At 57.2% G+C, this 12,772-nt stretch overlaps 2 protein-coding genes across 2 annotated transcripts; both read right to left on the reverse strand.

Moving 5' to 3' along the window:
- Positions 1 to 245: 245 nt before the first annotated feature.
- glud1b (glutamate dehydrogenase 1b) lies at positions 246 to 7,116 on the reverse strand. The gene is made up of 13 exons (XM_057046099.1): positions 6,420 to 7,116; positions 4,652 to 4,732; positions 4,497 to 4,552; positions 3,159 to 3,222; positions 2,941 to 3,035; positions 2,690 to 2,869; positions 2,089 to 2,226; positions 1,876 to 2,013; positions 1,721 to 1,801; positions 1,467 to 1,590; positions 1,193 to 1,284; positions 982 to 1,044; positions 246 to 906 (listed from the first exon to the last, which is right to left on the reverse strand). The coding sequence occupies exons 1-13, from the start codon at positions 6,814 to 6,816 to the stop codon at positions 787 to 789; spliced, it is 1,629 nt and encodes a 542-aa protein (XP_056902079.1). The 5' UTR covers positions 6,817 to 7,116; the 3' UTR covers positions 246 to 786.
- A 3,253-nt stretch (positions 7,117 to 10,369) lies between these two features.
- epas1a (endothelial PAS domain protein 1a) lies at positions 10,370 to 12,745 on the reverse strand. The gene is made up of 9 exons (XM_057046227.1): positions 12,616 to 12,745; positions 12,109 to 12,275; positions 11,725 to 11,888; positions 11,562 to 11,646; positions 11,358 to 11,458; positions 11,108 to 11,271; positions 10,816 to 10,922; positions 10,577 to 10,742; positions 10,370 to 10,507 (listed from the first exon to the last, which is right to left on the reverse strand). Exons 1-9 carry the CDS (start codon positions 12,672 to 12,674, stop codon positions 10,453 to 10,455), a joined length of 1,068 nt encoding a protein of 355 aa, XP_056902207.1. The 5' UTR covers positions 12,675 to 12,745; the 3' UTR covers positions 10,370 to 10,452.
- Positions 12,746 to 12,772: the final 27 nt, after the last annotated feature.

Here is a 12,772-nt window from a genome sequence, read left to right on the forward strand (position 1 = left end):
GCCCTCAGAGGGCGGACCGGGTTTTCCCACCTACCAGGAAGTCAGGAGCCCGGAAGGAAAGAGAACCCGGTCGGACTTGGGCCCTCGTGGACCGGGTTCTGAGCCCTGAGTCCCATTAAGGGAGGGGGGCCAGATAAATCTGGGTTGATGGGATTTAGAATTCTGCTCGTATAATATTGTAAAATTTCAGCTCAGGTGAATCTTTAAATGAAATAAGGACATTAAAATAATGAGGCAAAACTCCCTTTTTTTCCCCTGAAGGTTTTATTAGCTTCCAAAAATGCATAAAATAAAAATATAAAGTAATTTCCCCCAAACCAATTCGGTGTGGAGGAGCTGGACGATGCAGGTGGACGGGGCGGGCGCAGGTGGGTGGCGAGCGGCCCTCTCCCTCACTGGGCCAGTGGAGGAATCGGGGGGGAAGCTGCGACGGGCTCGAACCCCTTTACACCATGATCAGATCCATCAAATCATTCTTCACTCCCAAAAGATCCAGGAGATCCAGGAGATCCAGGAGATCCCTTCAATTTAGAGGCTGTGAGCTTTTCCCAGCAGCCTTTTCTCTGCATTAAGGCAACTGTAGTGTCAGAGGAACAGGAACGCGTCCCATCAGTGGGGGGGGGGCACGGCTGCCGGGAGGAGCTCCCCAGCAGCTGAACTACCTAGAGCACGAGGGAAGGACGGCAGCACACACGTGAACACTCATGCACGCGCACGGGGAGCGGGAATGGGGGGGGACGGAGGCAGGACGGGTGTGGAGCAGGAATGTGGGCCGGGCTCCTGCGCCTATGTCAGGGTGAGCCCGGCCTCGTTGTACACCTTGAAGACCTTCTCGATGGCGTTGACGTACGCGGCCGTGCGCAGGTCCAGGCCCAGGTTGTACTTGCTGGCCGTGCGCATGATTTGCTGGGGAAGCAGAAGAGAGGTCGTTAGGACGGCGGCTCGTTTGTGGCAGCGCGGAGTCGGGGGAACAGGACGCACCCGTGCAGATCGCTCCATGGTGTAGGCCAGCCCGGAGTGGACGATGTCCTTCTCTGACGCCCCCTGCAGGACGGGACAGGCGTCACACACAGACCACCCCCTAACCTTTGACCTTAGCCAAGGCCTGAGGTGACCTCACGTTCACCAACATTCCATTAAGCAATAATCTGCCGTTTCAGGCTGAAGCGGCCTCAGAAACCGGTTCACTCACAGCGATTCTGGCCTGGAAGTCAGCGGTCGGGACGATGGGGATGGGCCCGCCCTGCTTCCCGAACTTCCGCTCCAAACTCTCCTGCACGGACACTAGCAGAGGAAGAGAGCGTCGGTGATCTGACCCGGATCAGAGCAGCCAGCGGTGGAACGTCAGGCCCCTGAGGGGGACCAGGAGGAACTGGGCCACATCAAAGCCCGCCTCCACCTCAGCGCCAGCTGCTGTGCACGTGCACGTGCACGACCTTGATGTGCCAGGAGGAGGCGGGACTCACTCAGCAGGTGGTAGTTGGAGTCCCTCTCGTATTTGAAGGCCAGTCTCCCGTAACTGACGTGGTTCAGATTCTTCAGCCACTCGAAATAAGACACGGTCACACCGCCGGCGTTCAGATACATGTCCTGCAACAGAACCGACCTTCAGCGCCACGTCTGAGCGGACCGGGTCGTTGGAGCCGGTCGCACGTCTGCCGAGATGCTCGAACAACGAAACCCAACGTGTGTGTGTGTGTGTGTGTGTGCGCGCGCTTACAGGAATAACCATGACGTTGTTCTCCAGGAAGATCTTGTCAGCATCTGGGGTGGTGGGACCGTTGGCGCCTTCTGCGATGATCTAAGGCAGAAAGGTCATCCAGAGGTTACCAGGCGTGCTCTCAGCTCACCTGGGGCCCACATGTTAAACACAACCTTGGCCTTGATCCTGGGGGCGTTGAGGCGGGTCAGCTGCTTCTCTCCTGCCGCTGGGATCAGGATGTGGCAGTCAGCCTCCAAAATGTTCCCATCATAAGGCCGGGCCCCCGGGAAGCCCACGATGGTGCCGTGGTTCTACACCAAGCACACAGAACAATCAAAACCAAGGCCAGAGGAGGTCAGAAAGGCCAGCTCAGGGGTGTCTCTGACCAGCTTGTAGTCCTCCAGCTGTTTGGGGTCGATCCCCTCAGGGTTGTAGATGGCACCATCGATCTCTCCCACGCCAACACACTTGGCTCCAAACCTGTGCAGGTACCTCATGGAGTGAAGGCCCACGTTCCCGAAGCCCTGAGAGCAGACAAGGCTACATCAACGCTGGCGTCCTCGTGGCTGGAGGCAAAGCCAGGAAATCCCTTTAATGTGTTTAAATCTGTCGCTTCGACGGAACCGAGGACTCTGCTGCCACCGTGTGGCCGGGCTGGGATGCGCAGCGTCGCGCGCTGACGTCATAAGCAGGCGCAATAATTAATCTGCAAGAAGATGTCATGCGAAGGCAGCGTAATCCTGAGGCGGAGCAGATGACCTGGTCACAGGAGCAGGTCGCGGTTTCCACGGAACCGGGCCACATCTGTTCACATCCCCCTTCTGTGAGGACGGAGACGAGCCCAGATGGCTCAGCGCTGATTAAAAACCCTCATGAGGAATTCTAATGGAATCCTTAAATCCTGACAAACCCAGCCTGACTGCCATGGCTGCAGGGAGTGTGTGTGTGTGAGTGTGTGTGTGTGTGTGTGTGTGTGTGTGTGTGCACCTGGACGATGAAAGTCTTGTCCTGGAAGCCTGGTGTCAGGCCCAGCTGGCTCATGTAGGACGCTTCATTGATGAAGTTCTCGATGCCGTGGAAGACTCCGCGGCCGGTAGCGGAGATCCTCCCGTGGATCCCTCCCTGGCTGATGGGCTTCCCCGTCACGCAGGCGTGGGCGTTGATGTCCTGAGCACAACGGGCCAGGCGTGACGTCACTGAGGACGCGTGGGAGCCTGCGGTCGGGCTCGGTAACTCACGGTGTGCGCGATGGTGTTGGCGTAGGTGTCGGCGATCCAGGACATCTCCCTCTCCCCGGTGCTCATGTCGGGGGCAGGAACGTCGATCCCAGGTCCTGGCCAAGAGAGAGCGGCGCAGCGTCAGTTTCCCAACGCCAGGAAGCCTCCGCCATGCTCTTCTTTCCCCTCCGGGAGAGCGAGCAGGTCCAGAGCTGAGGGAGGAGCTCGTGATTACTCACCAATGAAGCCCTTCTTGGCCAGCTCAATGGTGAATCTCCTGGTGATCTTCTCCAGCTCGTTGTCCTGCAGAAACAGCACCACAGCTGTTAGCTCAGACATTAGCATCTGCATGGTGACCTTCACCAAGCAGCCTCCATCCTGGTGTTCCAGTCCATCAGTGTGTGTTTGCTGTAGAGAGCTGGAGCTACAGGAGCTACAGGAGCTACAGGAGCTACAGGAGCAGCAGGAGCTACAGGAGCTGCAGGAGCTACAGGAGCTGCAGGAGCACAGCAGGAGCTACAGGAGCTACAGGAGCTACAGGAGCTGCAGCAGGAGCTACAGGAGCACAGCAGGGCTACAGGAGCTACAGGAGCTACAGGAGCTGCAGCAGGAGCTACAGGAGCACAGGAGGAGCTACAGGAGCTACGGAGCCCAGCAGGAGCTACAGGAGCTACAGGAGCTGCAGGAGCACAGCAGGAGCTACAGAGCTGCAGAGGAGCTACAGGAGCCCAGCAGGAGCACAGGAGCTGCAGGAGGAGCTACAGGAGCAGCAGGAGCTACAGGAGCTGCAGGAGCTACAGGAGGAGCTACAGGAGCAGCAGAGCTACAGGAGCTGCAGGAGGAGCTGCAGGAGCTGCAGGAGGCAGAGGAGCTACAGGAGCTGCAGGAGGAGCTGCAGGAGCTGCAGGAGGAGCTACAGGAGTGCAGGAGCTACGGAGCTACAGGAGGAGCTACAGGAGCTGCAGGAGAGTACAGGAGCTGCAGGAGGAGCTGCAGGAGCCCAGCAGGCGCTACAGGAGCTGCAGGAGGAGCTACAGGAGCTGCAGGAGCTACAGGAGCTGCGGGAGGAGCTACAGGAGCACAGCAGGAGTACAGGAGCACAGCAGGAGCTACAGGAGCAGCTACAGCAGGAGCTACAGGAGCAGCACCGGAAACAGCAGGAGCGACAGGAGCTGCAGGAGGAGCTACAGGAGCTGCAGGAGCTGCAGGAGCACAGCAGGAGCACAGCAGGAGCTACAGGAGCTGCAGGAGCACAGAGGAGCTACAGGAGGGCAGCAGGAGCTACAGGAGTGCAGGAGCTACAGGAGCCCAGCAGGAGTACAGGAGCACAGCAGGAGCTACAGGAGCTGCAGGAGGAGCTACAGGAGCTGCAGGAGGAGCTACAGGAGCACAGCAGGAGCTACAGGAGCACAGCAGGAGCTACAGGAGCTGCAGGAGCTACAGGAGCCCAGCAGGAGCTACAGGAGAGCCAGCAGGAGCTACAGGAGCCCAGCAGGAGCTACAGGAGCCCAGCAGGAGCAGGAGTCAGGAGCAGCAGGAGCTGCAGGAGCACAGCAGGAGCACAGCAGGAGGCTTACGCTGTAGTTCTTGGTGTTGATCTTGACTCCAGCTTTGGCTCCTCCAAAGGGAACATCTGGAGGAGAAACCAGGGTTGAGACCAAACACAGACAGACTCAGGATCCTCAGGTGCACGTTCAGGTGAAGACGACCTTCAGCGGAGGTCGCCACTTACCAACAACTGCACACTTGTAGGTCATGAGCGACGCCAGAGCTTTGACCTCATCGACGGACACGTCGGTGCTGTAGCGGATACCTGGCAGAAGGAGACACAGGAAGTTAGCAGCCGTCCAGGCAGGAAGTGACCTCAGGGACAGGAAGTTATCAGCCGTCCAGGCAGGAAGTGACCTCAGGGACAGGAAGTCCCGCTCCAGCCACGCCGCCACCGTTGAACCGTGCACGTTGACAAGGACATGAGACGACTCTCGCTGGATATCGTACCCTAAACTGCAGCTGCTAATGTCAGCAGGTCAAAGGTCAGAGCTGGCGCAGCACTGGGCGGGGCCAGAGTGAAGCAGCCAATCAGTGAGCTCTACTGTGCCCCCGCCCCCCCCAACATGGGCCAGCCTGCGTGCAGCAGCGACACCGGATCACAGGTCACGTTTCTCCAGCTTCCCCACAGCGTTGCACCCTGCACGTGCGTGCGTACGTGCACGCCCGTCACCGTCCAGATATAGGACTCAAAGAGTTGGGGGGCAGCAGGCGGCTCAAGGACAAACAGCTCGGAGGACACCCGCTCATTCAGCCAGAGCCAGAACCAGAACCAGAGCCCGGACCCGGCCCAGCAACAAGCACCACAACAAAACTACAAACAGGAGTTTCTGGGAAGGCGGACAGAACTGGTGGAAACCATCTGAGCCCAAAATTCCACAGGCACCACATTGTTGGACCCGTTTGACTGAGTCTGTTTAAAGTTCTGCAAAGATGGAAGAAGGTTCTTCAGAACCCGTGCACATAGTTGGACTGTTGCACGTAAAGAGTGACTTTATATTGGTCCTGGTCAAGGGTCACTGTCCATTACTGATTAATACACAGCCGTCCTGGACCCAGATGTCCTGGACCCAGATGTCCTGGACCCGGCCGTCCTGGACCCAGATGTCCTGGACCCGGCCGTCCTGGACCCAGATGTCCTGGACCCGGCCGTACCAGAGATCTCAAATGTCTAACAGTCCAGCTTCTCAAATAAATACATCAACCAAAGCCAGGAGACCAGAAGCTAATCAGGAAGTTGGTGTGTTTCCGCAGATGTTTCTGCAGGACCTCCAGATGTGCTGCTCATGTCCACCACTGCTCATTTCAAAGTGCCCTCTGGTTCATTGGCCCCCCCATTCAGCACCAGCCTCCCACCTGTCACACTGTGGACCAATAGGAATGCCAGGAAGCTGGACCACCCTCTTCCCGCGCCCCACGTTCCTACACGTCACTTCCGGTTTCGAATGCACCCACTGCCAGGCGTTAAAACCTTGAACTCTGGACCAGAAGACCACGATACACCGGCCTCTGCGGGTTGAAACCGTGCTGCTGATTAGGAAGCGCGTGTGACACACCTGAGTCCGCGCGTGTGACACACCTGAGTCCGCGCGTGTGAAGCACCTGAGGAGTTGCTAGCTGTCAGAATCCACATGCCGAGCCTCGTTATCGCTCCTTTTACAATCACACCCTCGCTAAAAACACGAGCCTTCCGGGACGTTGAGATCATAAACGTCCCGATAACACGCTAATTGCTAGCCTGCTAGCTTCGACAGGTGATACAGGTGAATAAGGTCACGATAAACAGCAAATAAACTGCAACGTGACCATCCAAAAAAATAATAACCGCTTACATAACCGACTGGGTGTAGTCACGGCCCGATGTGGAACCAGGAAGGGGTCGGCTGCTAATGTCGATGCTAATCTATGCTAAACGCTAACCGTCGGTCCGGGGGGTCCGGCTCGGCCCTTACCGCCCTTGCAGGGGGTCCTGTGCTGGCTGTGCTGGGCTCGGTAGCCCTCCACCACCTCCCACTCGCCGTTGTCCCTCTTGATGGGGAAGGACACGCTCAGGACGTGGTTGCACGGCTTGATGATGCGCAGGATGCCGCGGACGCGGTTCCTCTTCTGCTCGGGGCTCTCCCTGGTCTTCAGGTCCTCCACCAGTTTGTCCTCCACGATGGAAACGCCTCGGTCGAAGAAGCCCTCGACCATCTTGAAGAAGTTGGGGTCGTCGGGCTTGTCTGCCGCGTCGGCGTAGTGACGGAGCCGCACCAGAGACGAGGACGCCGGCAGAGCCGAGTCCAGGCAGCCGGAGGCCAGGGCGCCGCCCGCGGAGCGGCTCAGCAGCTCCCCGAAGTAGCGGTACATGACGGACGGAGCGACCCGAGGAAAGGCGACGAAAGAGCGGGGAGGCGAGCGCAGCAGGGCGGAGACGAAGGGCAGCAGCTCCTCACCGGGTCCCGTCCTCTGGCCGAGTGCGCGACCACATCCTGGCACTTTCCTTTAAAAGGAAGCGCGAGCCAAGGCGAGCCGGGGGTCCTCGAGGCGCACGCGGAGCAGCGGGAGGGGCGGGGCATCGGAGGCGCGCTCCCGCGAGAAGCAATTGACGGGCCGCGAGTCGATCCGGGAACGCGCCAGATACGAGAAGGATCCAGCGAGGATCAAAGGAGCCGCGAGCCCGCCACGGCGGGGACGCGCCGCGCGCCTTACTGTCGCAAGGTTTCAGTTCGCGGTGACGCGCAGTTGTTCGCGGTGACGCGCACTCCAGCACGCGTTTGTCCAGCATGGCGGCGCTTTCGAGGCCCTCATCGTCCTCCATCATCATCCTCTCCCGCGACCTGCGCGTGGTTTCCTACTCTGGTTGCTCCGCACTTCCTGCCGTGAGCTGTCGGCGCGTTGCCATAGCAACAGGGCAGGCAGCCACGTCACTCCTGTTATTAACATGTTATTAACCTAACCTTTGAGCAGCGCGACGCCTCTGTGAGGCTAACGGAACATTGGAGGAGGGTTCTTCCTGTTCACCTGACACATGCACAGGTGAAGACCATGACCGCGGCGTGCACGTGGACTCTGCTCAGGAGATAAGGATGCTGACGTCAGGGGGTGCAGGGACACACCGGTGCTGAAACACTGGCACAAACACACAGTTGCACAATACGAAGAGCAAAGAGGATCACGAGGCCCCTCCGAGGTCAGGAAGTTCTCCTCGTGCACGTGGACGATTGTGTCCATCAGCAATGGTCCAAACTGTCCACTGGAGCAGGACACAGCAGGAGCCTTCCACACACACTCTCTCTCTCACACACACACACACACACACACACACACCAGAGGAACCGCCACCTGAACAGGAAGTTGACAGGCTGATGGTGGCTGCTGAACTGACTTCCTGTGCAGAGAGGGTGGCGCCTGCATGTTTTCAGCATGAGCGGGAACCCTGTCAGGAACCCTGAGGAACCCTGTCAGGAACCTGTCAGGACCCTGAGGAACCCTGTCAGGACCCTGTCAGGACCCTGAGGAACCCTGTCAGGAACCCTGTCAGGACCCTGTCAGGACCCTGAGGAACCCTGTCAGGACCCTGTCAGGAACCCTGTCAGGACCCTGAGGAACCCTGTCAGGACCCTGTCAGGACCCTGAGGAACCCTGTCAGGACCCTGTCAGGACCCTGAGGAACCCTGTCAGGGCCCTGAGTAACCCTGTCAGGACCCTGTCAGGACCCTGAGGAACCCTGTCAGGACCCTGTCAGGACCCTGAGGAACCCTGTCAGGACCCTGAGGAACCCTGTCAGGAACCCTGTCAGGGCCCTGAGGAGCCCTGTCAGGAACCAGATGAACCCTGTCAGGACCCTGTCAGGACCCTGAGGAACCCTGTCAGGACCCTGTCAGGACCCTGAGGAACCCTGTCAGGACCCTGTCAGGACCCTGAGGAACCCTGTCAGGACCCTGTCAGGAACCCTGTCAGGGCCCTGAGGAGCCCTGTCAGGAACCAGATGAACCCTGTCAGGACCCTGTCAGGACCCTGAGGAACCCTGTCAGGAACCAGATGTTAAAGAACAGGCTGTTGGTTCTGAGATAAGCAGCAGTAAAGATCAGAGGTCAGCAGGACCGATCCTGCTCACCTGTGGAGCCACCGGTCCAGCTTCTGCTCCTGTTTCACACATTTGTGTTAAATCTAGTAAAAAGATGCAGGTGAATCACAGCAGGAAATGTAAACATTTACACTGAGGGTCAGGGTCAGGGTTAGGGTCAGGGTCAGGGTCAGGGTTAGGGTCAGGGTTGAGGTTAGGGTTAGGATTAGGGTCAGGGTTAGGGTCAGGGTTGAGGTTAGGATTAGGGTCAGGGTTAGGATTAGGGTCAGGGTTAGGATTAGGGTTAGGGTCAGGGTTAGGGTCAGGGTTGAGGTTAGGATTAGGATTAGGATCAGGGTTAGGGTTAGGGTTAGGATTAGGGTCAGGTTTAGGGTCAGGGTCAGGGTCAGGGTTAGGGTTAGGGCAGGCATGGGCAAACTACGGCCCGGGGGCCACACGCGGCCCGTTAAACGTTTTAATCCGGCCCGCCAAACTTGAAAAATTAAATGAATAAACCTTGTTAATGTTAAATTTTCACTGCAATTCTGGTGTTTTCCCACTAGAAAAAAGACAGTCAGGAGGAGAGTGATGGTGATATCCTGAAGGATAACAGAACTTTCAGTGCTTTAAAATAGAAATGGTTATTAATTTTTTTTAAAAAGGCACATTTTATTCATTTGATTTTAAGTGTTTTAAGACTCATTCCAAAGTCAGATATTTTGTTGTAATGCTTCTCTTAATTTTCATTTGAAATTAAAGCACATGTTTTCTCCATATCCCAAGATGTGTATTTTTTCTCCAATGAGGTGAGGTTACCAAAGCACTCCATCCATCCATCTGCTCCTGGTCCGGCCCCTTTGTCAAATGTTAGAACCCATTGTGGCCCACGAATCAAAATGTTTGCCCACCCCTGGGTCAGGGTCAGGGTCAGGATTAGGGTCAGGGTCAGGGTCAGGGTTGAGGTTAGGGGTCAGGGTCAGGGTCAGGGTTAATATGGTTGAAATCATGTTTTATCCGCGTTTGTGTGTCTATGGCTGCATTTACAGAATGTCGACACCAGGGGGCGCAAGAGTGCTTCCTCGATTCTCTCCAGCGTCTTCCTCTCACTCCGGTTGTGGGTTCAAGCCCCGGTGCTGGCGAAGCATGGAACGTGCTCGGTGTGGGGCCATATTCAGAGCACCGCCAAGGTACCCTTGAGCAAGGCACCTAACCCCCAAATTCTCACCCACGGCCCTGCTCATCCAGGGGGGGACGCGCCTCCACCCACAGGCAGCTGGGGGGGACGCCAGCAGCTTGTTGAACATATTCGAACATTGTTGCGTTGCTCTTTTAGAGAAAACTGTTTCAACCTACAGGTAATAATGAGGAAAGTTCCAGAACAGTTAATAGAATGTTTATAACTGCATTTCATTTATTACCAAGCGTGAAACCAGTAATTTCACTGGTTTTAGGTCAAACATTTTCTTTCTAAAAGATTTTCATTTTAAAATTGTCCCAATAAGCTGAAGTGAAACACAAAAGTCAGACCTTTGTGCATGTGCGTGTGCGTGTTTTGTGGTCGAGAGGTAAAAAGTTGAATCTGTTCTCATGAGAAGTTTCCTCTCCAGATCCTCTGAACAGGAAACTGTGGCTTCGAGCTGCGTCTGTTAGCGCCTCGTCACCAGCGGACCGCGACCGTCTTGGTGTTGGGCTGCTGATGACGGCAGAAGTCTGGAGTCACCAGACAGATGGAGGTGGCCGCACGCATCAGGTGACCCCGCAGGAAACCCCACAGGAAGTTCAGGTCGCGGCCGAGAGGTCGGCGAGAGTTCAGATGCAGTTTTAAGACGCTCACGCTAACAAACACACAGCAGGTCGCCAGCTGCTCTTTTAATGGAAACACATCAAAGCAACTACACAGACATCAAAGCAACAGAGGAGGTCTCCAGGGTCCAGCTTCACTTCGAGACGTGGTGTTGGAGCTGCAGGTGCAGCGACGGCTCCTCGACGCCGCTGCAGGAGGACACGCGCGGGATTAATCATCATGAATGTGAGGACACGGGGGGGACGGGGCCGGGCTACCTGAGCACGTAGGTGACGCACAGGACCAGCAGCTGCGGCGGCGCAGGCCTGGATCTGGGCCGCTGGACGCTGGGGATGACGGCGCCGTGAGTCTCCGCCCACACGTAGCCCCCACCTTTCACCAGGATGCGATAGGGGCCGCTGACCGACAGACTCTTGAAGCACACTAGAGCAGAGCAGAGGGGGGGTCACTCAGGTTCCTGCCCCAGGTGGGTCCTGACAGGTGACAGGTCACACACGGTTCAGGTGGTTCTTGGCCAAACACTCCGTGTCCATCACGTGACACACTTGGTAGATGGAGCGTCCCAGGAGCTCCTCCGGCCTGTAGCCTAACAGCAGAGTCACCCTGCACACACACACACACACACACACACACACACACACACACACACACACACACACACACGCGCGAGACAAACAGGGAAGTCAAAAGGGGAACGTGGAGACGGTTGTAAAGGCTGAAACACTTTTGGTTTTCCACGCCGTCCTCTCAGCACGGCGTGGGTGTGTGTCGGGGGCCGGACTCTCTACCTGTGGTCGCAGTGTGTGAACCTCATGTCCATGCTGTGCTGACTGGTGAAGGTGTGTGTGCTGAGCAGTGTGTGTGACAGAGGCAGCGGCTGGCAGGTCAGCAGCAGGCAGGAAACGGCCCACGGGCCCACACACACCTTCGCTCGGCCCCGACAGTGAAGGACCTGCAGAAGAGAGGCGATGGCGTTGAAACCTCGGGGCGACCTGGGGCGACCCGGGGCGACCCGGGAGGAGCGAGGAGCTCACCCACCTTCCACGCCGCCGACCGGGACCGGCTGTTTCTTCCTCTGTGTGTCGGAGCACTTTTGATCCTCATAATAAAGTCCCTGTCTGCACCACACCAGGCCTCCTCTGACACGACAAGAGCAAAAACACTGAGCTCACACACACACACACACACACACACACACACACACACACACACACACACACATCCAGGAAACGAAACACACACCTGCTGTTAGACACAGGTTACTTTGAATTTCTTCATGGTCACTTGGGTGTGTGACCTCAAAAATGTTGCGTCCCATCAGATCGGTCTGCGAGAGAACCAGAGGTCACGTTTAAGGTCAACACGAGGACACGCGTTAATGCCCCCGTCTAAACTCTTACTGCACCTGGGTCAGGCCCATGAAGTGGCTCACGTTGTCAGACAGGAGGATCACGTCTCCCTCGGTGGACAGAACCATGAGGAACCCCTCCAGGACGCTCAGGAACGTGCTGGTGTCCTCCTCCGCCGCCCCAGGCCTCCTCCTGTGGCTCTGGCCTCCGTCTGTCTCGTCTCCCGTTCAGAAAATAGAAAGAGAGCTTTGATCTGGAGCATCGGGACCACGTCAGACCACCACAGCTCAGAGGACGCTGCAGATCTAAGTCCTAGTTTTGTAGGTGGAGCCTCAGATAATCTGCTGTAACTAAAGGACCAGCACCAGCAGGACCAGCACCAGCAGGACCAGCACCAGGACCAGCACCAGGGTGGCACTGGGGCAACAAACGTGCGCTACCTTTGAAGAGCGCGTGTGTTCGCAGGTAGCTGAGCGTGAGGCGGATGACCGAGGGCTTGTCCAGGGTCCGAGTCACGGACGGCTGCAGCGGCAGAAGGCGGCACAAGTCGGCAAACGTGTCGGACTCCAGCCGGCGCCGCTTCCTGGCCGCCTCGCGGCTCAGCTTCCTGCGGAGGGAAGACTCGATCACATTCTCATCAAGAGCCACGTCGACGTCGCCGAGGCTGCAGCGCCACGGGCCGAGCAGGTGGATTCTGCAGCGACCAGGAATCACAACTCAGCAAAAACCCGAGAAAACTTCCTGTTTCGGCTCCATGACCCGACGACTTTTTGACTTTTCTTCAAGGTCATTTGGAACTACGACACGAGCAAACAGCAGAAAATCCAGCGCCTGCGCTGGTTTCAGCCACAGCGGATCTCAACATCCTCCAAACTATGAAAACAATTCCTCCCTTTTAGAGCAAAACAACTGAAGCATCTGAAAGCGGCGAGACGGCGTCTGCAAACCTTCTCTTCTCCTGGTCGCCCCTCATGGTGTCAGCGCAGTCAGCGGTGGCGTGTGTCATCAGGGCCACGTCAGGAGGGGAGTGGTCCAGAGGAGCTCCTCACCACTGTGCACGTGCCAGGAGCATCACACCCCCCCCCCCCCATTTCCTCTCCACCC

Source organism: Takifugu flavidus, chromosome 1, assembly GCF_003711565.1.
Source record: "Takifugu flavidus isolate HTHZ2018 chromosome 1, ASM371156v2, whole genome shotgun sequence".
In the NCBI taxonomy this organism is placed as follows: Eukaryota; Metazoa; Chordata; class Actinopteri; order Tetraodontiformes; family Tetraodontidae; genus Takifugu; species Takifugu flavidus.